General features: G+C 40.1%; 1 protein-coding gene across 2 annotated transcripts in view; it reads left to right on the forward strand.

Annotated features, from left to right (window-relative positions):
- The window catches only part of SCG3 (secretogranin III), a 42,339-nt gene extending 15,619 nt beyond the window's left edge, over positions 1–26,720 (forward strand). Inside the window, exons 9-12 of one of the 2 annotated variants that reach the window (XM_058541577.1) lie at positions 2,966–3,049; positions 4,694–4,831; positions 21,653–21,733; positions 26,153–26,720. In XM_058541577.1, coding sequence (XP_058397560.1) covers positions 2,966–3,049; positions 4,694–4,831; positions 21,653–21,733; positions 26,153–26,271 — 422 coding nt within the window. In that variant the 3' untranslated portion in view covers positions 26,272–26,720. Of the gene's footprint in view, positions 1–2,965; positions 3,050–4,693; positions 4,832–6,949; positions 8,817–21,652; positions 21,734–26,152 lie in introns of those variants that run through there. The other variant, XM_058541578.1, reaches the window with a different exon arrangement.
- The last annotated feature ends 1,148 nt before the right edge of the window (positions 26,721–27,868 follow it).

Genomic DNA, 27,868 nt, shown 5'->3' on the forward strand with positions numbered 1-27,868 from the left:
TGCCTATTTTTGTGTAGTACACAAGCTAAGAAGGGCTTTTACATTTTTAAATGGTTGAAAAAACATCAAAAGAAGAATAGTACATCGTGGCACAAGAAAACTATATAAAATTCAAATTTCAGTGTCCATAAATGAAGTTTTGTTGGAACACAGCTGTGCTCATTTGTTTTAGTGCAACAATGGCTGCTTTTGTGCAACAACGGCAGAGTTGAGCAGTTGCGATAGAGACCATATGACCCTCAAAGCCAAAAATATTTACTTTCTGGACCTTTATAGAAAAAGTTTGCCGACCCGTGATTCCTTGAACTTTATAGATAAGCTTGGACGTTCTTTGATTCTGCGTGTCAGTTATTTAAAAAAAAAAAAAAAAAACGCTCTTTGTTTTCCTGTTTGGTTTAGTTAATCCACAAATACCATTTGCCCTCATGCCCTGTGGGCGGATGAGCTCTCCGCCCCTCACTCTGATCTTTGATGCAGGAGGGAGAATTAAACAAGAGAAAATCTCATAAGACAGAGTAATCCAGAATTATTCTGTATGAACTCCATTTTTTTCTACATGAAAATAGTTTTGCTGTTTTTTTCTGATTATAAAAAGCATATTTATTTTTAAAAAATCAGTCATTGCAAAAAGGAAGTGAAAAATCACTCATAATCCAAAACTCAGGTGACGTTCTGGTTTATCTCTCTCCAGATGTTTTTCTCTGTGTGTGTGTGTGTGTGTGTGTATACACGCACACGTATATACCTATGTTGTTTCTTTCTTTTAACTTATTTAACAAGAAATAGGCTCATGTTACACACAGTGCTTTGTGGTCCACTTTACTCACTTAACAGTAGATCAAAGACATTTTTCAAATCACTCATTTTTCCATACCAATACCCTGTGACTTAGAAATAAGTTAGAGATGGCACAAGGTTGATACGCAAGGGAAGTATTTTCACTATTATTTATAGCTGTGCTGTCCAATATGGTAGCCACTAACCATATGTTGTTATTTAAAGTAAAAGTAATTAAAATTAAGCAAAATTAAAAATTAGTTTCTCAGTTACACTAGGCACATTTCAAGAGCTCAATTGCCACATGTAGCTGGTGGCTACCATGTTGAGGAGCACAGAAATTAATATTTCCATCATTGCAGAAAGTTCTATTGGACAGCACTGGTTTATAGGAACAAAACAATGAAAATAACCCAGATACTCCACAGGAGGAGAATATCTAAAATTGTTTATTTATTATGATAAATCTAGACTATTTAAATTTTATTTTTAAATGTTTGTATTTTTAATAATTGTATATATTTATTATGTCTACAATATAAATATTGTTTACAAAGACTAATGACAGGGGGAAATAGTCATGATATACTGCTGAATGCTTAAAGCCATTTAGAATATGACCTCAATTTTGGTGTTAAAAAATGGATATATGTATAGAAAGTTGGAAGGAAATATAGCAAAACATGATCTGGGCATAATAAGTATTTTTTTCTTTATAATTTTCTGTTTTCTTCATTTTCTCGTATATATACGTGTGTGTAACTTTTACAATCAGAAAATGTTATGTTTAAAGAATTTTTCTGTATAAGTACATTGGCTTTGACTTCTGCTGCTGTGGGGTCCACCCTCAGACCCCGAGGGCTCGGGCGCACCATGGGTAGAATGGAAAGGATGGATCAGCCTCCTCTCCTCCCTTCTCAGCGAGTGACAAATAATGACTAGTCATCCACCTCTCTGTCGTGGTCCCAATAGTGTAAGCTGAGAAAACATCACTCAATAGGATATACTGATTTTCTTCTCAAAAGGAGGGTGAGGTGGGGTGGAAGGAGGGGTTTACTTGGGAAGAAATAATACAAAGTAATAATGGAATCTTTATAGACTAATTGCAAAGAAGTGCTTGTTTGCAAATAGCAAAAAAGGCCTGCCTTATTAGTGAGATGGATATGTGGCTGGTTGAATAACTAAACACTAACAGTGTGGATTCTAATTCATTGACTACTTTGAGGTGGTCACCGTCTAGATTCCTGTCTAGTAACACCTAAAATGATGGTACTCCAAAGAGCAGAATTATAACAAAGACAAGGATACAGATTTCAGCTTAGTATGAGTAGGGAAATTCTTACCCTTAAGACAACCTGACAGTAGAAATGGCTGCCTCCTGAATTAATGAGGAAGCTGAATGACGGAAATCCAACTGTTTGTTTAAGTGAAAAGGGAATTTATTGCCTCCTATAACTGAAAAGTCCAGGGCTAGGGGTGGCCTGGCTTCAGGTTTGTGAAGTCCACCAATGGTGTGAGGAATCTATCCTTCCCCATCTCACAGCTCTGACTTTCCCTATGTCAATTCATTCCAGACAAGCTGCTCCCTTATGGGAACAGGATGGCTGGCACAGCCCCAGTGTCAGATCCCCACAGTACCGCAATCCTAGTGGGAGGAGAGCCGCTTTCTCCCAGGGGTCCTAGCATGGACTCTCATTGGCCTGGCTTAAGTCGTGTGTTCCTCCTTGAAAGGCAGAAGTCTCAGAGGAGCCGGGTGGAAGACCCTGAGGAGCCAGGCCTGGGTTATTCAGCCCCCACTTGAGGCAAATGTGCTGGTGGGAGAGCTCTGGGTTCTCCAAAGGAAAATCAAGGTGTAGTTACTAGAAGGTGCTGAGTAGGCCAAAATCACAGCTGTCCCTTATAGGCCCCCAACCCTGGATGTGTTCTAGCAGTGACCACAGAGACATGAAAGGGACTTCTGCAGTTAACCAAGTAGGAGGCCAAACTTTGGGATCTCAAATAGCATGCCTTTCCGTCCTGAAAGTCTATGATTCCTAGAAATAAAATCTGTGTCAAAGCATCTTACTAGCAGTGTTAATATTGCGGAATTGCTGTTGTGATATTTCTGATGAGATTTAAACATTTTTAGTACAATTTTGATATCATCTTTCAGGAAATAAAATTATATTTCTTTCCCTCCTCCCTCCAGAAAACTTGGATGAAACAATTGCTCTTCAGACCAAGAACAAGCTAGAAAAAAATGTCACTGACAATAAAAGCAAGCTTTTCCCAGGTATGATTTAACTATTCTTCTAGCTTTTAGTGCAATAACCCCTTTGAGCAGTAAATAATGATCTTCAAGAAACATTGATGAAGAATTACAGATTTAAAAAAGTTTTAAAATCTGAAATCCAACCATAGGATTAAGTAGCTATCACTTTGGCTATTTTGTGGCCAATCTCAGCACAGAAATCTGATCCCAAGAAGTATTGAAAAGAAATATGTCTTTACTGAAGATTCTTAGGAGGTGGCTGGTGGGGAAAGGAGAGGGCAACATCATAAAATGGAGCAATCCTTCCTAAAATGCTCCGTTAGGTATCTTTTTCTCTCCCCAAGTCACCACTTTTCCAGACTCCTGTCCCTGGTCATCTGTCCACTCTTTGCTGCTCCCTCCACTTGCTCTCCCCTCCCAGGTCTTCTCTCTCTTCTGGGATAGTCTGTGCCCCTATGTAACATGATTTAGCCCCTTCTCTCGGTTTCTTCACTGCTGCATCTCCAGCCATCACCCTGCTCAGCACTGTGAACACCACGGAGCCGAGCTGTGCAAAGGAGCCTCCTTCCCGGGGTGGAGCCAAAAAGAGAAAAGATCGCAAGTTCATAGACTTTAATTTTGTGTCCCTATCTCAGAAGTTATGTACATATATTTGATGGCATAACACAGAGCCCTTTAAAATGTCATCTGCAAGTAGTTTTTTAATAACCTGGAAACATCCTTCCATAATGGTGACAATGACAAAAGCAAGGAACAAGATTGTACCACAACTACGAAAAAAATGTGCATCAAAAAATAGAGAGACCATAGCACTGGTAGTGGATGTGTTACATAGTGAGACAATAACTGATTTCTTTCTTTCTTCTTTCCTATTTTTTCTATACTAATAACCCTTTTATTACAAAAAAAAAAAAGCCTATTGTTAGACTGCTTGAGATTCCCTATTTTGTTGACAACAGGGATGCATTATAACTGTTTTCGAGGGGTTACCTACTTTAGGGTTTATGATTTTTTTTAATTCAATATAGGATTGCTAGAAGGAAATATAGTTATTTTTAAGTGAAAAGTGAGCAGGGTTATCCCTTCTTGACAGCAAGAGTCCAATTTTCTTCTTCACACTGGGGAGACCACGAGTAAGGGAATAGGAAGAAGGAGGCAGAAGGAGAGAAGTCCTGCCAGAGCCCCAAATCCTTAGTGCCACTCTGAGTAATAGACTGTTCTTCAAAAACACAATGTCAAGGAGATATTGGGCAGTTATAGAGTTATTCTCATCTGGAATCAAGACTCAAATTTACTTTGGGACCTGACATATCCCACTTGATTGCCTACATTGATTAAAGAAAAGAAAATAATCTACGCTCTAATGACACAGTGTGGCAGAAGGGAAAGAACACTGAACCAGAATCCATAAAGCCAGAGGTTGGCCCAGCTCTCCTGCTAACTCAGTGGGTGAGCTTAGGTATATCTCTCTCCTCTCTGGGCCTCAGTTTCCTCTTCTGTGAAATAGAGGGAGGGAGTTGGATTAGATAATCACTAAGATCTCTTTCAGCTCAAAAAACGATCTGACCTCAAAATGTATCTTTTCAGTAAAGTTTATTTCTACATTAGGATTTAATTAATAGATAGGAAAATGGGTTATAACAACAGTGCGTAATCTGATTACAGTGCCATCAGAGAAGAGTCATGAAGAAACAGATAGTACGAAGGAAGAAGCAGCTAAGATGGAAAAGGAATATGGAACCTTGAAGGATTCCACAAAAGATGATAACTCCAACCCAAGAGGAAAGACAGATAAGCCAAAAGGTATGGAACTGACAGCTCTAGGTCGGCAATGATATTGGGGATGCAGAAACTTTTACCACACCTGGAAGGGTGATCCAAAAGGCAAACCTCCGCAACTCTGAGAAATTAGCACCATCTGTATAGAAAAGATTCAGCCTGTGATACCTTTATTTGAATAGTAATTTTTTTAACGGTCTTGAGTCTCCTGGGATGACAAATTGGTTTCATCTTTTGATGGTCCTTAGTGTGCAAGAGGCTTTTCTTCTTGGGGAGGAATACTCACGACCATTTGGGCATTGTTTAATGTCCAATTTATGATCTTATGAATTTATTAAGCAATATTTCTTTAGACATAATTAATACTCCTCAAAATACTCACTACTTATTCAACAAAATCATCTAGACGTATGGATTTATAATTTTATTTATTTATTTATTTTTCCCCCCAAAGCCCCAGTAGATAGTTGTATGTCATAGTTGCACATCCTTCTAGTTGCTGTACGTGGGACACGGCCTCAGCATGGTTGGAGAAGCGGTATGTCGGTGTGCGCCCGGGATCCGAACCCGGGCCGCCAGCAGCCGAGCGCACGCACTTAACCGCTAAGCCACCGGGCCGGCCCAAGATGTATGGATTTAAAGTGAATTTCTTTCATCATTTATAATGATTGCAACCTGACAAACACTTTTAAGGACTGGATTAAAAATCATAAATCCAATATATTAAACTTCCTTACATAATCTAAATACCTTAAAAAGCGAAAAAGCATACAATAAACTAGCCCAAGAATTACAAAACCTATGTTTTTATCTTTATTGTTACACATTCCTGGGGTCCAATTTTTACTCTGTCCTAGTAAGTCTATATGACATAAAATTTATATCTTCCTAAGATTTTAGAAACTTTACCATACCCTTAAAGAAAAAGACCCTGTGAGGTTGCAAGTTCTAAGTTGTTAACCCTTTGATTTCAGGTCAGGACGTGGGATCCAGGTGCATAGTCCAGTGGTTCAAGCCCCTTTTATTACAAAGTGTGTTAGTTACACATGGAAAATTTACATCTCTCTCTCAGATAGATATTCTTTTCTTTGAAGCTCAGTGTCTTTACCAGAAGTTGTGAACAGGTGGCTTAAGCCTATCTTATTTTTCTGTCATTATGATACATTGACCTCTTTGGTGTAATTGGAACCTTACTTACATCCTCTCAGTGTCTCATTAGTAGAGTCGTCTAGAGGTTTTCTTCCCTGGAAGCTGAGGGAGTGAATCGTTGCTCTCCCGTGGCAGGGGGGTGGGGAGTATGACATCCCACTAATTCCTCACCTGAAAACATACAACTGGGCTCTCTTTTCATTGTTTATGATGTATACTCACGAGTGACAATGAATTGATGGACTTTGCTTATTCCTTGCTATAATATGACATGAGACCACAAAAGCTGATCATGTTCATGGTATAGCTCTTAATTTTGAAGAGACTGCTTGGCCCACATACAGGTTCCCAATCTCTCCTTGCTCGTACAGATAGAAACAGGCTCACATTCATACTTAATAACAGATCCATGCTTAACAGTGTCTGTGCATTAAGTAAAAAAGAAACAAACTAGCCATGTATTTAATACCTTGTAAGTTAGCAATAAAATTACAAACCATTTCCCTTTTATATTATTACTACCTTTGTTAACACTTTATACATATTAACTTTTTCCATTTATGTAAGTTGTACCAGTTGACGAAGATGATGATGATGATTTTGTGCTTAAATTGGCATAGCCTTGGCAGTAGGAGCCCCCCTAAGTTTCTCTTTTGTCCTTTTAGCACTGTGCCCAGGGGTTTTTAAAGTATCTTTGCTCTCCAGCAACAACAGGATATTCTAGACCCACTCTGAATTTTTCTGTCCCAAGACTTGAAATCAATTCCCCTTCAAAGAGTTCTGGTTTCTTTTTGTGGAAAATATAGAAAATTGAACCTGGGTTATATGGGTTCAAATGAGTGATGATGTTGGCCGAAGGTATTGCTTCTATTTTAGTTATTGGGACTTTTTTGAGACAGGGCTGAAAAAGAAATTTTTTCTGAATGTATCAAGTTTATGTTGATTTTTTTCTATCTTATGAAGTTTTGTATTTTTGTACCCTTTTTTCTCTAGCATTCATTTCATAGACCATCACAGTTTTCTCCTACACTGACACAGCTGACGTATCAACTCTGATTGTCTGGTAATCACCTATGTTGAGAAAGGTTATGATGTTGCAACTGGACTCAGGAGGAAAGAATGTTGGACTGATTAATCAATAATGTCTGTCATGGGTATGAAAAGGGGGAATTGGTGATATATGTGCCTTGTTTGCTGAACGGTCATAATGCCTTGATCCACTCAACCCTAGGCCCACTTTAGATGAATGGTAAACTTATTTTTAATATATATATATTTCTTAATTGTGGTAAAATACACATAAAAAAATTTGCCATCCTAAGCGTGTTTAAGTATACAGTTCAGTGGCATTAAGTACATTCATATTATTGTGCTAGCTTCACCACCATCTATTTTCAGAACTCTTCTCATCTTGCAAAACTGAAACTCTGTACTCATTAAATAGTAACTCCCCATTTCTGTTCTCCCCCCAGGCCCTGGCAACCACCATTCTACTTTCTGTCTCTATGAATTTGACTCCTCTAGGTACTTCATATAAGTAGAATCATATAGTATTTGTCCTTTTGCAGATGACTTATTTCACTTACCATAATGTCCTCAAGGTTCATCCACATTATAGCACGTGTCAGAATTTCCTTCCTTTTAAAGACTGAACAATATTCCATTGGATGTATATACCACATTTTTTTTGTCCATCTATTTGTCTATGAATGCTTGGGTTGCTTCCATCTTTTGGCTATTGTGAATAATGCTGCTCTGAACATGGGTGTACAGATATCTTGAGACTCTGCATTCAGTTTTCATGGGAATATTCCCAGAAGTAGAATTGCTAGATTATATGGTAGTTTTAACTTTTTGAGGAATTTCCATAGCAGCTGCACCCTTTTACGTTCCCACCAACTGTGTGCAAGGGTTCCAATTTCTCCACATCCTCACCAACACTTCTTTTATTTTCTGTCTTTTTGATGGTAGCCATCCTAATGGATGTGAGGTACAGGATGAGTGATAAACTTTTGAAAAATTTAAAAACCAGGAAAAGACTGGTCCTGTGGCCTGAGGTAGAGAGCCAGGAACTGGGCATCACAAAGCACTTCAGCTCACCCCCATAGAAACCCGGTATGCCCAAATCATCTCTTCTGAGTGCAACTCATGTGTAGTGAATGCGTTTTCCTAGAACACAGCAAGCCATCGTCCAGGTCCTTTGATTTGCTGAGGCAGCATGCTCAGTGCTTAAGACAACGCCTTATATCGCTGTGCAAATATTCCTAGGAATGGGTGCTGACAAGTCTCTTTGCTTGTGTTAGGAAAACATTATGTAAAAAAGGAATATGAAGGAGTTGATTCTTGATAGCCCACTGTTGCCTATTTAGGATGTCACTGTTTGGAGACTAATGATGAGGTTAGATTTCTTTTCTCATTAAGATTTCCATCAGGTAATAGTGGGGAGAGAGGAGAGTAAAACTCCATCCATTTGGTGTTACTCTTTGTAATGGCTCTCCTGAAACATTAGGAAGAAGGTAGAGATTTGGGGCTAAAATTAGTGCCCACCACCACCATTATTTAGAGATTTAATTTATTCACGCTCCCCCTGATCCCCATTACTCTGGGATAAGGAAAACTGATTCTAGTACCATTTAGAAAACATCAAACAGCTTAAGCCAAGGGCCAACATTTCTTTGAAAAAAATGTAATTAATCCCCAAAAGGACATACTATGACATATCTCCTTGTATTCACAGTTGCTTTATTTGCACTTTTTTCAAAGGCTATTTTGCTTCTCTGTTATAAAGCTGGTGAGAAAACACCTCTTGTCTCTAGGCAGAAAAATAAAAGCATCCATGTGTGTGAAGGCTTGGGTGTTGACTGGCTTTCCTGAGACATTTATTCAGCAATAAATAAACATTTATTCTGATGGTGTGCCTGGCACTGTGCTCAAGAAGTAGAGCTACAGAAGGAACAGAAGAACCAATGCCTGCTTCTGAGGACTGGAAGAAGTTTTGAAATGAGAATAATTCTTCCCATACGTAGGCAAGTGTAACACAAGCCACATACGTGCATACTTATCTTTCTTATTGATGAGTCAGGAGTGTGTAGAACAGGCTCCCTTCAGAGAGAAAGTTGGAGGGTGTTACAAAGCAGAGCAAGGGATGAGGTAATGGCCCAGCTAGAACCACTTAAGGAAATAATTATAAGCGGGATGCATTGGCAGGAATATCTGTAGAGTCTACTTTGGTCTTGCAATGTGAGGTGATGGCCCCATCTAACGACGGCAAATATTTATTAACCATGCCACACATATGCTGGGTCCTGTGAGGAACAGGAATAATAATAATAATAGTAAACAGTAATATCCTACATTTATATCATTCTTCAAATTACAAAGCATGTTTACATGCATCTCATTTCAGGTTCAATGTAAAAAAATCCAATTTAATTACCAATGATGAAAAATGACACATTCACCTTTGAATATAGTTTACTTAGACAATTTAAACTCTTGCTTTCTACAAGGACTCACATTAAGAATAACATTTTAAAATATTGATTTCTAATTGGTGCAGTTATTTGAATGATTCCATAATTATTCCTAAATTGAGGGATATACCAATGAAATTGAATTTATTCTAATTTCAACCGTATCTATCAAGTTGCTTAATTTTTCAAGTAAATTGCTCTCTGGAGACCAAAGAAAAGTGCTTTAAAACTTTATTCCATGATCTAAGTGTGGCTCTTTTTGCCAGTTCGATGTTTACTCATTCACTTCTGCTCTATGAGTCACTGAAAATCTTTTTTTAAAATCATCCAAGGGATGAGATAAGCATTATGATACCCATAAACTCATTCCAGTGCTATTATTTGTCAAGTTTATGGCTAGATAATAGAATTAGATTGAAAAAGGTGATCTCTAAGATACTTTTCACCTAAATATCATATTATTCACATGTCTTCTTTATAGGAGCCAGAAGAGAAGACAGCTTGTTTAATTATTAAATTGATAATAAATTGACTAACTCATGAGGATGCTTTTATTTTTCAAACAACGTAAGAGAAGAAAGCTCATGCCTTTATTCAAGCCCCAAGGCATCCTGCTAGAAATGTCCAAAAATAGCGAGTCCAGTCTTCTCCTCTGTGAGTCAGCAAGTGTGCCAGGAGCTAAGCACAGGCAGAGGTCTACCACCAACACGGGTTTTTTAAGGACAGCGAAGGAGAATTTCTTCCCATGTATAGAAACCATGAATCTTCTTTTTAGAATTCATTCCTTAATTTACAAATAAGTAAACCAAGACTCAGGAGATAAGTGACTCACCCAAGATCTCATAGCCAACGAGTGGCAAAGCTGGCCCTTGAACTCATGCCCCTTGACTCCCATTCAGTGCTCATCCCAGTATTCCATGCTGCGTCTTATGCACAAGTAAAATGTCATCATTGTGCAGAAATTCTTTTTTGTTATTGTTTTTTTTTTGCTGGGAAAGTGTCACCCTGAGCTAAGATCTGTTGCCACTCTTCCTCTTTTTTTTTCCTCCCTAAAGCCCCAGTGCATAGTTGTATATCCTAGTTGTAGGTCCTTCTATGTGAGTCGCTGCCACAGCATGGCAACTGACAGATGGGTGGTGTGGTTCCTCAACTGGGATGCCACCCAGGCCACCAAAGCGGTGATAGTGCCAAACTTTAACCACTACGCCATAAGGGCTGGCCCAGAAATTCTTGAATTGAGTGGCTCTGGGGCCCATGTTGGCATCCATGATACCAGTATCAGTTGCTTTGTTTTCTGCAGTTCAAAACTGTAATCATATGATCTTTACTATACAGAATTTCAAGCATTATATCAAACAATTTTTATAAACACTTTTTTAGAAGATCTAGTATCTTTAGTATACCCAGTATTCAATAGGTTAATTCTTTTGATTTCTACAGTTTTCTTTTAAGGAGGAGCAGATCAGGATAGCATACCAGGGTTACAACAAATTCATGTATAAAAAAGGATATTTCTCTTGCAATGCTGAAAACCAGAACAGCCAGAAAAGCAGGGCTGCGTCTTGACTCTGGCCCTTTTCCCGTCTGCTTCAGCATATGTTTTAAGGCTTGTGCCATATTACCTCAGCCATGAGCTATTTTTTTCCAAAGGAAGCTAAAATAAATTTGAAAAAAAATAGGCCAGCTTTCCAAAGTGGACTGTCATGGGTTTTCAGTGTACACTGTGTAAACAAAAGATTTGCTTTACAGCTCCCGAGAAGAGAAAATGTAAATAGGAACCAGCTGCTTCTCTCCGAGAGCAGAGGGACACCTGATTTTATTTATTCTCGTTGTTACCAGTGCGCCAGTAAGTGTGTGGAGCTCCCAATACCAGTGGCAGTGGTTCCCAAACTTGGCCCCATATTGGAATCACCTCAGGATGGTTAAAAAATACTGATGCTTGGCCCCTACCTCCAGATATGCTGATTTAATTGGCATGAAGAGTGACTGGGCATTAGGATTTTTAAAAGCTCCCCTATGTGATTCTAATGTGCAACTGAGTTTGAGAACCACCTACCGCCTTGTTGACCAGTGTGGTAATAACAACAGGCGCTAATTCCCTCTCGTCTAAAAGGTGAATTTTATGTAGCTCCACTATGAGAGGCTCCAGATTCATTCTCATTCAAGTGCAAGCTCTGACCCTTACTTAACTGTGTCCCCTTGGGCACATCACTTAGCCCCTCTGAGCCTTAGTTCCCTCATGAGTAAAATGGAGTAAGCTTATTTCGTAGGGCTCTGTGAAGATTAAATGACATATGGATATAGTATGCCTAGCGCATTTGTAGGTGTTTTAAATTGTTTCTGATATAACTATTATTTAAATTCAGAATCCATTAAATTTCAAGTCTCTCAAATAAACAATTCATTTTTTGTAAAAAGAAAAGAAATCTATATCATTTATACTTTTAAAAAAAATTGTAGTCTCCCTTGTTTCTACTCCATGCTCACTGAGCAATCTTCTGATTACAATCTGCTTCTATATAAGAAGGCTTCATCCATTCACTCATTTGACAAATATTTACTGAGAGCCTGCTACGTGTCAGGCTTTATTCTAGGCACGGGGATACATCGGAAAACAAGAAATATTTCTAAAGGAGGAAGACAAACAATGAACTTCAATATGTTATATGATATGGTAGAAAGGGATAAGTGCTATGGATAAAAATAAAGCAAAAAGGGGGATGAGGGTGATGGGGGGGTTTAAGTTAGAGAAACAGTCCTAATCATAGATGTTATGATCCACAAGATAGTAGTCTTTTAATGGATTGCAGTCTAGTTTTCTTTAAGCCGCAGTAAACTCACTCTCTGCTATGCATTGATGATGTCAAGATAGTGAGTAAAATTACTTTTCATGCATTTCATACTTTTTAAAATTCAAACACCATTTTTATTATAGGTAATTGGTTCCTGAGCAAAAAGCAAGCTAACAAGATGATGCTGAGTCCCCTGTTTCAAATTGTCTTAAGTTGGGTTCCCTCTGAATCAGATCTTAGAGAAGGATTTGAGGTTGAGTAGTTTAATTGGGAGATGACCCCAGGAAGCACCACTGGGGGGATAGGTACATGAGACAGCGAAGGGAAAGAAGCCAATGTAAGGTGTGTTAGTGAGCAGGCTTCAGCTGTGAGCAACTGGGGCTCCATCCCACTGAGGACCTCTGGGAGACTGGAACGTGCCTGAGGAGTAAGGATGCTGGGGTATTCATCTACCAATTTTGCCCTTCATTGGTTGAGGGCTCCTCTATGAGCATATCTGGAATAGGGAAGCATGAGGGTGAGGAATCAACAATGTCTGCTACACTAGGGCAAAACTTCATATTTATTTTTTACTCTCCTAATTCAGAATTTTTAATACAGTATTTAAACAGAGACTAAGTCCTGGTTTTCCTTTTCTCAAATAGGCTGTCCACATTATGATATGATATCATAGACAAGATTGTGGGAAGAATGCTTATTATCTAAAGAACAAGACTATTGTCACACATTCTCAAAAGTTTCAGAAGCCCTGATTCCCTAATGTGCTAATGCTAAATTATTATCTATTCATTAAAGCAAGCCCTAAGACCCACTAATTTGATTTAAACTCTTTGAAAATATGATGTTGCATTCTTTAGAAATAGTCTACACTAGGATTTCTTTCCTTGTTCATAGCACCTTTTCTTACTGAGTTAATTTGAAATAGAGAATCCCGTTTTTATGTTACCAGATCCAGTTGACATTCACGGCAAACGGGCAACAGACAGCGCCTATCTCTGTATTCATTGTGCTGTTGTGTTATAACATCAGCCAGGGAACCGTTGGTCTTTCACATGTTCTAACAGTCTTAAAAACAAAGCACTGAAATCAGAATTTTTTTACACAGGCGATCGAAGTGAATAGGGGCTGAAAATTGTGGATCTCTTCTCTTGCGCACTTAAGCCTTTTTGCACAAGACCTTCTCTGTGCTTCTTTGGGGACCAGACAAAGTGGATCCCCAGTGGTGAGGCAAGAGTGGGCTTACAAGATCAGGAAGAAAGATGCTCAGGAAGTCATTTAGGTAAATGCAATGGTGGAAATCGGCACATCGGCAAATCTTAGGGCAATGTTGTTGTTCATGGACTGCAGTCAGGTGTACCCAGATTCAAACCTGGCTCTACTACTTACTAGCCACGTGATCTTCAGCATATTACTTTATCTCTCTATGCCTCAGTTTCTTCATCTGTGAAATGGGGGTGAAATAGGACTGCCTCAAAAGGTTGTTGTGAAGAGTAAGAAAGATCATGCATTTTGGAGCACAAAGCACAGCCCTGGCACATAGTAAGCACACAGTATAAGTAGCTCAACCAAGAGGTCTGGGCAGTAGACTAGAGGTAACAGGGCTCAAAGGGGGCTCAGAACGGGTGGTCACCACATTGAGCTGTGGCAGCCGTTGCTTCTGCAGAGGCCCTGGACTTTGTGGCCTCTCTTTGTAGGCGATCCAGTACTCTCCAGATCACCTGCTTTCTTGGCGCAGACACTCTGAGCACTAGGGACCTAACCTGATTAAGGGGATGGTCAATTTCTCTGAGACAGAACAAGGTTACATCAGTGTCCACGTCTGAAGACAGGTCTTGTCTTTCAGATAGTGCAGGAAGCAGAAACTTGGCAAGACCAGAGTCCAAATTCCACCTCTATTATTTCCTGTGTGGCCTCAGCCAAGTCACTTAGCCTCTCTGAGCCTTGGTTTCCTCATCTCTAAGTTGATTATAATACCCACTTGCAGACAACAATGTATGTAAAGGGCATCACAGAGCAGATGCTTCAGTGATGGCTGGTATTCTCTGGCCACACTTGAGGCCCATGAGAGAACATTTACATCCAGGGGAGTTTTACTAGAACGACTTTTTTTTTTTTTTTTTTTCCCTTTCCAAAATTTGTTTTAACTTTTTTTTTTTTAATTTTTTGTTTATTGCAGTAACATTGGTTTATAACATTGTAAAAATTTCAGGTGTACATCATTGTACTTCTATTTCTGCATAGATTACATCATGTTCACCACCAAAATACTAATTACAACCCATCACCACACATATGTACCGAATTATCCCTTTCACCCTCCTCCCTCCCCACTTCCCCTCTGGTAACCACCAATCCAATCTCTGTCCCTATGTGTTTGTTTATTGTTGTTATTATCTACTACTTAATGAAGGAAATCATACGGTATTTGACCTTCTCCCTCTCACTTATTTCACTTTGCATTATACCCTCAATGTCCATCCACGTTGTCACAAATGGCTGGATTTCATCGTTTCTTATGGCTGAGTAGTATTCCATTGTGTATATATACCACATCTTCTTTATCCATTCATCCCTTGATGGGCACTTAGGTTGCTTCCAAGTCTTGGCTATTGTGAATAACGCTGCAATGAACACAGGGGTGCATGTACCTTTGCAAATTGGTGTTTTCAAGTTCTTTGGATAAATACCCAGCAGTGGAATAGCTGGATCATATGGTAGTTCTATCCTTGACTTTTTGAGGAATCTCCATACTGTTTTCCATAGTGGCTGCACCAGTTTGCACTCCCACCAGCAGTGTATGAGAGTTCCCTTCTCTCCACATCCTCTCCAACACATGTTGTTTCCTGTCTTGTTCATTATAGCCATTCTGACGGGCGTGAGGTGATATCTCATTGTAGTTTTGATTTGCATTTCCCTGATAGTGATTTTGAACATCTTTTCATGTGTCTGTTGGCCATCTGTATATCTTCTTTGGAGAAATGTCTGTTCAGGTCTTTTGCCCATTTTTTAATTGGGTTGGTAGTTTTGTTGTTGTTGAGATGCATGAGTTCTTTATATATTTTGGAGATTAAGCCCTTATCAGATGTATGGTTTGCAAATATCTTCTCCCAATTGTTAGGTTGTCTTTTCCTTTTGTTGATGGTTTCCTTTGCTGTGCAGAAGCTTTTTAGTTTGATGTAGTCCCATTTGTTTATTTTTTCTATTGTTTCTCTTGCCCGGTCAGATGTGGTGTTTGAAAAGATGTTGCTAAGACCGATGTCGAAGAGCGTACTGCCTATGTTTTCTTCTAGAAGTTTCATAGTTTCAGGTCTTACATTCAAGTCTTTAATCCATTTGGAGTTAACTTTTGTGTATGGTGTAAGGTAAGGGTCTACTTTCATTGTTTTGCATGTGGCTATCCAGTTTTCCCAACACCATTTGTTGAAGAGACTTTCTTTTCCCCATTGTATTTTCTTGGCTCTTTTGTCAAAGATTAGCTGTCCATAGATGTGTGGGTTTATTTCTGGGCTTTCGATTCTATTCCATTGATCTGTGTGTCTGTTTTTGTGCCAGTACCATGCTGTTTTGGTTACTATAGCTTTGTAGTATATTTTGAAATCAGGGAGTGTGATACCTCCAGCTTTGTTCTTTTTTCTCAGGATTCCTTTACCTATTCTGGGTCTTTTGTTGTTCCATATAAATTTTAGGATTCTTTGTTCTATTTCTGTGAAAAATGTTGTTGGAACTTTGATAGGGATTGCATTGAATCTATAGATGGCTTTAGGAAGTATGGACATCTTAACTATGTTAATTCTTCCAATCCAAGAGCACGGAATATCTTTCCATTTCTTTGTGTCTTCTTCAATTTCTTTCAGAAATGTTTTATAGTTTTTGGTGTACAGATCTTTCACCTCTTTGGTTAAGTTTATTCCTAGGTATTTTATTCTTTTTGTTGCAATTGTAAATGGGATGGTGTTCTTAATTTCTCTTTCTTCTACTTCGTTGTTAGTGTACAGAAATGCAACTGATTTTTGTATGTTGATTTTGTATCCTGCAACTTTACCATATTCGTTTATTACTTCTAAAAGTTTTCTGGTGGATTCTTTAGGGTTTTCTATATATAAAATCATGTCATCTGCAAATAGTGACAGTTTCACTTCTTCCTTTCCAATTTGGATCCCTTTTATTTCTTTCTCTTGCCTGATTGCTCTGGCTAGGACTTCCAATACTATGATAAATAGGAGTGGTGACAGTGGGCATCCTTGTCTGGTTCCTGTTCTTAGAGGGATAGCTTTCAGTTTTTCACCATTGAGGATGATATTAGCTGTGGGTTTCTCATATATGGTCTTTATTATGTTGAGGTACTTTCCTTCTATACCTATTTTATTCAGAGTTTTTATCATAAATGGATGCTGTATCTTGTCAAATGCTTTCTCTACATCTATTGAGATGATCATGTGATTTTTGTTCTTCATTTTATTAATGTGGTGTATTACGTTGATTGATTTGCGAATGTTAAACCATCCCTGCATACCTGGAATAAATCCCACTTGATCGTGGTGTATAATCTTTTTAATGTATTGTTGTATGCGATTTGCTAGTATTTTGTTGAGGATTTTCGCATCGATGTTCATCAGTGATATTGGCCTGTAATTTTCTTTTTTTGTGTGTGTTGTCCTTGTCTGGTTTTGGTATCAGGGTAATGTCAGCTTCGTAGAATGAGTTAGGGAGCTTCCACCCCTCCTCAATTTTTTGGAAGAGTTTGAGAAGGATAGGTATTAAGTCTTCTTTGAATGTTTGGTAGAATTCACCAGGGAAACCGTCTGGTCCTGGACTTTTATTTTTGGGGAGGTTTTTGATTACTGTTTCCATCTCCTTACTGGTGATTGGTCTATTCAAATTCTCTACTTCTTCTTGATCCAGTTTTGGAAGGCTGTATGATTCTAAGAATTTATCCATTTCTTCCAGATTGTCGAATTGGTTGGCATATAGCTTTTCATAGTATTCTCTTATAATCTTTTGTATTTCTGAGGTGTCTGTTGTAACCTCTCCTCTTTCATTTCTGATTTTACTTATTTGTGCCTTCTCTCTTTTTTTCTTGGTGAGTCTAGCTAAAGGTTTGTCAATTTTGTTGATCTTTTCAAAGAACCAGCTCTTGGTTTTATTAATTTTGTCTATTGTTTTTTTGGTCTCTATTTCATTAATTTCTGCTCTGATTTTTATTATTTCCCTTCTTCTACTGATTTTGAGCTTGGTTTGTTCTTCTTTTTCTAGTTCCTTTAGGTGCATTGTTAGATTGTTTGAGATTTTTCTTGTTTGTTGAGATAGGCCTGTATCGCTGTAAACTTCCCTCTTAGAACCGCTTTTGCTGTATCCCATAAATTCTGGCATGTAGTATTTTCATTTTCATTTGTCTCCAGGTATTTTTTGATTTCTTCTTTGATTTCTTCGTTAACCCAGTCGTTGTTCAGCAGCATTTTGTTTAATCTCCATGTATTTGTGGCTTTTCTGATTTTCTTCCTATAGTTGATTTCTAGTTTCATACCGTTGTGGTCAGAAAAGATGCTTGGTATTATTTCAATCTTCTTAAATTTATGGAGACTTGTTTTGTGGCCTAATATGTGATCAATCGTGGAGAATGTTCCATGTGCATTTGAAAAGAACGTGTATTCTTCGGTTTTTGGATGGAATGCTCTGTATATATCTATTAGGTCCATCTGTTCTAGTGTGTCGTTTAAGGCCAATGTTTCCTTATTGATCTTCTGTTTGGATGATCTATCCGTTGGTGTAAGTGGAGTGTTAAAGTCCCCTACTATTATTGTGTTACTGTCTATTTCTGTTTTTATGTTTGTTAATAATTGCTTTATATATTTAGGTGCACCTACATTGGGTGCGTAGATATTTACAAGTGTTATATCCTCTTGTTGGATTGTTCCCTTGATCATTATGTAATGCCCTTCTTTGTGTCTCTTTTTACAGTTTCTGTTTTAAAGTCTATTTTGTCTGATATGAGTACTGCTACCCCAGCTTTCTTTTCATTGCCATTTGCGTGGAGTATCTTTTTCCATCCCTTCACTTTCAGTTTGTGAGCGTCTTTAGGTCTGAAGTTTGTCTCTTGTATGCAGCATATATATGGGTCTTGTTTTTTTATCCAGTCAGCCACCCTATGCCTTTTAATCGGAGCATTTAGTCCATTGACGTTTAAAGTAGCTATTGATAGGTATGTACTTACTGCCATTTTTTAACCTTTTTTTTTTTTTTTCCTCAATGTTGTAGTAGTCCTTCTCTGTTCCTTACTTCTTCTATACAGAATTGATGGTCACTTTAGTTTGACCTCTGTCTGAAAGCTGTACTCTTTAACTCCCCTCCTCCCTCCTTTTATGTTTTTGATATCATATCTAACCTCTTTTTTGTGCATTTGTATCCATTACGTTCTAATCATGGAAATAGATAATTTTTCCTATTTGTGGTCTTCTCTTTTCCCCTTAAATCAGTCCCTTTAACATTTCTTGTAGCACTGGTTTCTTGGTGACAAACTCCTTTAATTTTTGCTTATCTGGGAAAATTTTGATCTCTCCTTCCATTTTGAATGACAACCTTGCTGGGTAGAGTATTCTTGGCTGTAAGTTTTTTTCTTTTAGCACTTTAAATATATCGTGCCATTCTCTTCTAGCCTGTAAGGTTTCTGCTGAGAAGTCAGCTGATAGCCTTATGGGGTTTCCTTTGTATGTAACTTGACATTCTCTTGTGGCTTTTAGGATTCTCTCTTTATCTTTAATTCTGGACATTTTGATTATGATGTGTCTTGGTGTGGGCCTCTTTGGGTTTATCTTGTTTGGGGCTCTCTGTGCTTCCTGTACCTGGATGTCTGTTTCCTTCCTTAGGTTAGGGAAGTTTTCATCTATTATTTCTTGAAATAGATTCTCTGCCCCTTTGTCTCGCTCTTCTCCTTCTGGGATACCTATAACACGGATGTTAGTGCGCTTGATGTTGTCCCAGAGGTCCCTTAGACTGTCCTCACTCTTTTTAATTCTTTTCTCTTTTACCTGTTCACCTTGGGTAATTTCTTCTAGTCTTTCTTCCAGCTCACAGATCCGTTCTTCTGTATCCTCTACTCTGCTTTTGAGTCCCTCTAATGAATTTTTCATTTCCAGTATTGTATTCTTCATTTCTGATTGGTTCTTCTTTATATCTTCCATTGCTTTGTTGACATTCTCACTGAGTTCATCTATTCTTCTCCCCAGATCAGTGAGCATCCTTAACACTCTTAGTTTGAACTCTCTGTCGGGTAGGTTGCTCATTTCTGTTTCACTTAGTTCCTTTTCTGGGGTTTTGTCCTGTTCCCTTACTTGGAATGTATTCTTTTGCCTCCTCATTTTGCCTCTTTCCCTGTGCTTGTGTCTACGTATTAGGTAGGTCAGCTATGTCTCCTGCTCTTGGATAGGTGACCTTATGTAAGTGATGCCTTAGGAGGTTTCCAGTGTGCTTCCCTCAGTTCTCAATGTTCCAGGGGTGACCCCTATGTGGGCTACGTGTGTCCTTCTATTGTGGCCTGTTAGCTCTCCCTATAGGCGCCCAGGGAGGCTGAGTTATGCTCCTGGCCAGCTGTTGTAATGCTCAGCTGTTTGTAGTTGTTGTGGGCCCTTCAGTCTCTTTATCAGGTGTGGGGAGCCCCAGCACAGTTGGCTGTAAGTTCTAATACCACATTTGTGTTGCAGTATTTCTTTTAACTGAGTAGGCCCCCAGCGTGGCAGGTTGTTAGGCTCAGGTCCTTACAATTGCTGTAAGCCTCTAGCCTATTAGGTCTCTTGTCAGCTCTCTGAGGATTGCAGCTGGGTGGGGCTGGCCTCAGGCACAGGAGCACCCAATTGTTTCAGGCTTTGGGAGGTGGGGCAAACCTCCTATGTGGGTCTTTGAGAAGCACAAGTCTTCTGCAGCTGACAAGCCCTGTTGCCCACAGGTCCACACACACAGTCAACACAGTCCTGCCCTGTGTGAGTGCCCCGACCCCCAAGCCGACCCAGTCTCTCCACGGCGGGAGCCCCACTCACTCCTTGTGCACACCCTGCCCCACTCAAGTCGGCTCAGTTGCCAGGCTGCAGAGAATCCAGTCACCAATCTATGCAGGCCCACACGTTGCCTGAGGGCTTGTTGTTGGGTGGGGCGAGTCTCTAGGGTGGGCTGCCTGCCCTGGCTGAGCTGGATTAAATCGGTGCTCTAGTGGGTGGAGCAGACCCTGGGCTAGCAGACCCCAGGGAGAACTCCAATGGCTTCTGTGTCAGCACGCCCACACCAGACCACAACAATGGCCGCCGCCAATGTCCCAGTCCCTGGAGAGGTCTCACCCCTCACGGAGATGCACTCAGGGCCTATTAGGTGAGTCTCTTTTCACCCCAGCACTGTGCACCTTTCTTTCTGGTGATTTTAGGATGCTTTCTGAAACGGGTGAGTTTGTGCGCGGGCCCTTTAAGAGCCGGTTTTAGTTTCTTTGTGAACCGGGTTTTCTGGGGGTGCTCCCCAATGCTTTAGTAGCAGACAAAGTCAGATATTATGCCGCTGGTCTCGATTGTGCTGGGTCCACAAAATCCCCACAGCGGGGGCGCTCCCGGCTCAGGGCCCCGGGTCTCCAGGGAGGCTGCGTACCTGTGAGCTGCTCCCGGCGGCCGTGAAGCTGGCGGCTTGTGAAGGCGGCGTCTTTCCTCTTCGGAAGGGAGTCTCTGCCTTTTCTACCCCAGTTAGGATTGTCCGTTGTTGCAGGAGTTCCTCTCATCCAGTTTTCAGTTCTGTCTCAGGGGTAATTTTTCCACAAGTAGTTGTAAATTGGCTGTGTCCACGGGAGGAGGTGAGTTCAGAGTCTGCTTATGCCGCCATCTTGACTCCGCCCCTACTAGAACGACTTCTAAGGTTCACCACGCAAACCTTGAAATGAGGCCCAGATCACCTCTTCACTTGAGTTTTCACACATTCCTTACCAGATTGGGCAGAAGACTTGTATAGCTGCTTACACAAAACCACAAATTTGAACTTACCATCACTTATTTGGTGATGGAGTCTTTTAAGTATCTGCCACTCAGATTCAGTTCTTGACCTGATGATGCTCCTCAGTTTGGAAGAACCATCCCTAATCAGAAATGACCCAGTGTAAGAATTGTAGGTACCCACTTATCTAGTGAACAGCATCGAAACTCTTTTCTGCCAGGACATCAATCTATAGTTTTTTGTGTGTGGGGATAATGGCTCCTTGACACTTACCAGCCTAGTCCTGTCTCCTGGAATCTTATCTGCACCCACCCCCCACATAGATATGTGCATTACCTCCTTAGGGACACCACCTCACGAGCGCTCAGTGAGTCCAATATTTGTTTACGGTTTCAAACATAAGTGAGGTCTTTAAAAAGAAACGCAGTGATATTTTTTATGAATGTTTAATATGAGTCTTTTGCCTTTTCCAGGGAAAACAGAAGCCTATTTGGAAGCCATCAGAAAAAATATTGAATGGTTGAAGAAACACAACAAAAAAGGAAATAAAGAAGGTAAGGATTTAGTGTGATTGTAAATTGCAAACTTCACCCATTTGTTAGGGGCTCTTGTTAAAGACTCTCACAATCAAATTGGGGGCTAAAGTCTCCTCTCAGAGTCCAAAAGACACTTCTCAGATGCAGAAGGGAACAGAACCTCCATTTCTCTTATTTTTCACATCAGCCTTTCAAGCAAAGGCATTTTCTTTTCTTTTCCATTTTATTATGAAAAATATCAAACAAAAGTAGAGAGAATAGTATGATGAATCCCCACGTATTCATCACCCACCTTCAATAATTATTAACATTTTGTCAGTTTTGTTTTGTCTACCTGCCCCCCTTGTCTCGGAGTATTTTAAACAAAGGCCTTTTCTGAGCACATGTTAGGTGCACCCTGCAGTCACTCACTTCCTTAAAACAAAACCCGGAACCAGACTCTGAGGGCAGAGATGTGAAGGACAGTAAGATGCAGCCCCCTGCACTCCCTGCCAAGTCGCTCACAGCAACAATAAAGCTATGGTTGGCCCTGTTCGGTGCTATCAAAGATAGTGGTGATGCAGAGGAGGTAAGAGGAGGCGGCACATCTCCTTACAGGGACAGGGACCGCTGGGAGAAAGGGCCGAAGGAAAGCCTTCACGGGAGAGGTAAGTGAGGAGAGATGGAGGCAGAGGGAACACTGGGTACAAAGACATAAAGGGACAAAAGAGAGTGATGCGTTCTGGGAACTGGAGCCTTTCGGTTTCCCAGGAACACTGTGTGTCTGTGGGGAGGACCACCAGACAGGGCTGGAAAGGTGGGCAGCCAGGTCAGAAAGAGCCTTGTGTACCCTGCAAAGGAGGTTAGCTTTAGCCAGAGGAGCCTAAATCAGCGCTTAATTAGTTTAAGAACTGAGAAATCTATCTGGCAGCAGTATGGTTACAGATTGAAAAATTAAGACCCCCAGAAGTCAGGGGAGAGAGAGGAGGCAAGTATCTGGAGCAGAAATGATGGGGCTTAACCCGAGGCAAGGCAGAGGAAATAAAGAAGAAGGGAGAAACCCAAGAGCTACATGGAGAGGATTCCAGTATGATTCCCCGATATCTGGCCAGAGCAGTTGCAGAGTGATGCTTTTAAAATGAGACAAGCAGTACTTTTTAAACTTGAAAGTGCATTCACATTACCTGTGGAGCTTCTAAATATCCTGATGCCCACAAGACCACGAAATCAAACTTGAGGGGCAGGACCCAGGCATCAGTAGTTTTAAACCCCCCAGGAGTCCATTGTGCAGCCAAGTTTGAGCACCGCTGAGATAGAGCACAGTGGGAGGAAGAGGTATTTTCAGCATCCCTGTAGCCTGTGATCATGTAAGTTGAGCGAGATGGAAACAATCATCAGGTCCTCACACATACTTCATTTTATTTGATTCAAAATGATGTGCATTTCCAGGCTGTCAGCTCCACTAAAATTCACATAAACTGTATTTCATCAAATCTGTCATTGACTGAAAAATGCGCCATTGTTTCATGTACCACTAAGGAAGAAAAACTATAACAAGCCATAGATGACTGCAAAGACTTTAAAATAAAAAAATGTTTATCTTAGAGTAAATGTAATATGGTGTGTACCAAAATGCATTCTGAAACCAATGTAAATTGTATGGTCCAACAATTTGGAGTACTCATGTTATTTCTTTCACTGATTAACAAATGAATCAGACTCCCGGTCATAACCAGCAACATCCTGCAATTCAATCTTCTAGTTCCAGAAACGACTAACCTAGTGAAGCATGGGACTGTGGTGCTGCATATCGAAGGCTCTGTGAGCAAACTTCAGAATGACAATATTGGGTTTGATGCTCTCTTCTGCCTCCAGGAAGTGAGGGTGACAGGCAATACACCTCCTGAAGGCAGAAACAGCTCTTCCTCCACTGCCTTCATAGGTGTTCTGCTTGACTTGGGTCATCTCTCAAAGCCTGTGGAGATCTAGGTCCTGGGGCCATGCAGTGGCTGCAGCTGTGTGAGCAGGAAGTCTTATTATTAGCTCTGACCTTCCTTAACCTCTGCTGATGCCCTTTGTTTGACAGGGACCTGCGACCTGAATCTCTTTACCAAATCCAGGAAAGGGAGGTCCATGTGATGTAATAGTGAGGATGATGATAAAATCTTATGCAGCCTTAGAAAAAAGTCTGCACTTTTTTATAAGTGAATCACAGCCCTTATCTCTTTTGAGCCTTACAATCTTAAAATCTCTTTGAAGGTTAGCAAGGTGGCCACTGACTTGTGTTCCCTAACAGCCAGCTAAGGCAGAGCTGGGACGGACTCCAGCAGCCTTTCCTCTGCACCATGCTGGTTTTCCCACAGCACACAGTGACAGCTGTGTCATAAAGATAGTTTTTCCATTTCAAAAGAAAGCAAAATATTTTCCTGTTTGTCCATTCAAATCACCTGGAGCTCTTCACATCTGTCCTTGGGAGTCTGCCTTTTGTCCCACTAAAGATGTTGACCCTGCAGCCAATTCGGAAGAGCCAGTATTAATTTGAACCAGGGATCATCAAGAGGCATCTCTTTGTGCCCTGGGAGTCAGTCAGGAATCACATCATGAGGTCCGCACAAAATGTCCGTTCAGATTGATTCTCTATTTTGTGCCTCAGAGAAAGGGAAAGTCAACAAAACAAGACGAAACACCCAAGCACTTATTGAACGTTTGCTCTGCACTTGTCAGATGCTTCACATTCACTAGTTCAAGGCCACAGAGCGGTCGAAGCAGTGACTCCAGACAGACCTGGGTTCAGAACCTGACTCTAAAAGGACCCGAGCAAGTGACTTACCTCCTCTGTCCTGTTTCTTCATCTCTGAAATGGGGATACCAATGCTTGCCCTGTTGGGCTTTGTGAGGAGCAAATAAGATGATGGTTGTAAAGTGCTCAATGCTGGGACTTACTTCTTTAATCCTTATGGCCATGCCCTAATGGGGAGCCAATGCTCTCCTTGGCGGAGAGGAAACAAGCTCTCTCTAAGCCTCAGCTCACTTTGATATGGTAAATACCTGGTGCCTGTAGAGAGGACCCTCATGCTTAGTTATCCTTTCAGGCAGGGGCTTAAAGATGCCCAAGTGACCCAGATTCAGGTTACATTCAGTCTGGCTATAGGTGGCCATGGAATGCTCTGAGCTTTTGTACTCCACTCTCTCCTTTCTCTTCTCTTTACAAACTGACAGAAGGCAGGGCTCTGTTCCAGGGGCTGCCAACAGCCAAGACGAATGGCACTGTCCTCAAGAAACTCAGCCTCAGGCAACTCACAATCTGGAGGGGTCTCCCCAGTTACTCTATGGTATGAAAGACCTACATGTCCAACCATGGGGGATGAGTGTCATCAATTTTGTTACCTCCATAGGCTGTATTGTATGTAGCCATTAAAAATGGTGTTTCTGAAGAATATTAATGCTCACCGTGTAAAGTTAATGAAAGGAGCTAGTTACAAAGTTGTATATACATTGTGATCTCAATTCTGGATTGAGATACATATATTGAAAAGCTAGAAGAAAATAGAACAAAATACCAACTGTGGTTATCTATGATTAATAGAATTCGGGTGATTTGAATTTTATTTTCATGTTTCTGTATTTTCCATTTTTTAAAACAATAAGTATATAATACTTAAAGAATCAAGGGAAGATATGGGGTTTTTAAAAAGCCTTCAGAAAGATGCCACCAGCAGCCTCCTTAATGGGGGATCTCTTTGTTTTTGGTGGGTGGTTTGATGGTTTACAAATTTGTTTGTTTAAGTAGGACAGAGGAAACATAAAGAGGTTATGGTTTGGCTTTTTATTCCATGCAATTCAAACAACAGGAAAATCGAGGTAATTCTTAATATGGAAAAAAAAAAGTGGGTTGTCACATCAACATGGACTTAACCAACATAACAAGTTCAGGAAGTCAAAACGCTGGTTCTGATCGTAAATTTTACTACCTGTGTGACCTTGAAAAAGGCACTTAAACTTTGGGATCTTGTTACCCCAAGTGTGATTCCTGGACCAGCAGATCACCATCTCCCGGGAGCTTGTTTAAAATGAAGAATCTGGGGCCCCAACTCAGACCTACTGAATACAAATCCGCAACTTTCCAAGAAGAGCCCCAGGTGGTTGGTATAAACATTCAAGTTTGCGAAGCCCTGGTCTATGAGCCTGTTCCCTCTGTGGTCAAATGAGGTGGTACTCCCCACCTGAACACCTCACAGGGTTGTGATGAAGAGCACATGAGATAACATAATGCACATAAACATGATTTGAAACTGCAAAGTACTGTACAATTGCCGAGAACTAAAATGTTTTCCATTGTGAAAGACAATAGATGGCACTTGTGTCGTCGTACAAAATGCTTCCTAGCTAATGGTAATCACTGTAATGGGATTGTTCTTTCCTGATCTTTGCTCATGATACTCTACTGATATTTTCCAGATTATGACCTTTCAAAGATGAGGGACTTCATCAACCAACAAGCTGATGCCTACGTGGAGAAAGGCATCCTTGATAAAGAAGAAGCTGATGCCATCAAGCGTATTTACAGCAGCCTGTAAAAATGGCAAAAGATCCGGGAGTCTTTCAACCATTTCAGAAAACATAATATAGCTTAAAACACTTCTAATTCTGTGATTAAAGTTATTTTGACCCAAGGATTGTTAGAAAGTGCTGAATTTACAGTAGTTAACTTTTTAGAAGTGGTTAACACATAGCTTTCTTGCCATAAAAACTCTGAAAAGTAAAGTTGTATGTAAGCTGAGAGTTTGTATATAGAATCCTTATTTCCTTATAGATTTATAGTCAGAGATGTGTTGGTTTGGAAAAGCCTGTAACGGGCTGAAGTTAAAACTGAACCTTCTTCCCACTGTCACCCCTTGAAGAATTAGAGGGTTCTGTTTTCAAGGCATGCTGGGTACCAAAGTACCTCATAGAATATGTCTGTTACGAGATGTCATTTTCACTACCAGTTCCCTTTTGGGAGTTAAAATAAATTCATGTTTCCTCAAAGCCTCTAGAGCTTAAAGGATAGCTATCTGCTTTGTTGGCTGTTCCTGCTGGCTCTTTATCATGCCCAATGGCACAAAAAGGAACCTGAAAAATGCACATAGGATTTGCTGGATTTATTAGCAGTTTTCCCCTACTCTTAACACTTTCTATTAGTGAGTTTTCAGACATTGAGCTTGTTTATTAAGAGAGATACCTATGTACTCTCCAAGAAGAAAAATGAGATCATAAACACTACACAAAGCAGGGTAAAAATTTATGCCAGATCTCAGTTATCTAAACTGAATATGATCCAAGCCAAGGTTTCTCAATAGAGAGCAAGATGGCCAGGCAGTAGGGTAGAAATAGAGAAAAATATCATTCCCTTCTCTGTGAACAAAAGCTGGGCGATGAACCTCCCTGGAAGAAAAAGTTAATGAACTTTGGATCCCTGCAATTCCTCTTCCTCAACCAACCACAAACACAGCCCTGGAGACAACACTCAGTGGCCCAAGGTCCTCCTGAAATGTTAATGGGCAATGTTCCCAAACCAAAGAATGCTTTGAAAATGTATTATTCAGTGTAAATTAATTATGCAAATATTTTTCTATATATCTCAGTTAGAAATCATAAAAATTATAATGCTTTGTGTATTAGCTGTCACTACTTCAAATGGCCTTCTGTTTCCTGTCTTGAAAGCCCCTACTTGGTATTCACTTTTTGATGAGGGCTGGGGAACTCAAAGGGAAGCTGTAAGGGGCTGTTTTTCACGGGTAGGAGAGCACTGCTCCTCATCCACATCTCTCTCTATAGTTGCAAATACAAACAAAAACCAAACTGACACACACGCAAACCAAACTCAGTATGTTCTAGAGAAGCCAGTACTCACTGGTGAGCATTGAGAGGGAACTAAAACACCTGTGCCCAAGCTGCGCTTGTCAAAGCACCATGAGTCAGACTGTTTCAACGAGTCATCTTTGATGACAAGACCGACTCCACTGGACCCACGTCCTATAGTCCACACAGGCTGCTTCTACATCAGAGAGAAAGAACTGGCTGTGACTACAGCATTTTATCTATTTGCTTTTCTATAATTTATCTAAATATCTGTGCAGTATTTTTAAAAATAAGAAATTTACTTATGGAGTTTATTGTAGCTTTCTGAGCACA

The sequence above is a fragment of the Diceros bicornis genome, chromosome 5 (assembly GCF_020826845.1).
Source record: "Diceros bicornis minor isolate mBicDic1 chromosome 5, mDicBic1.mat.cur, whole genome shotgun sequence".
Classification (NCBI taxonomy): Eukaryota; Metazoa; Chordata; class Mammalia; order Perissodactyla; family Rhinocerotidae; genus Diceros; species Diceros bicornis.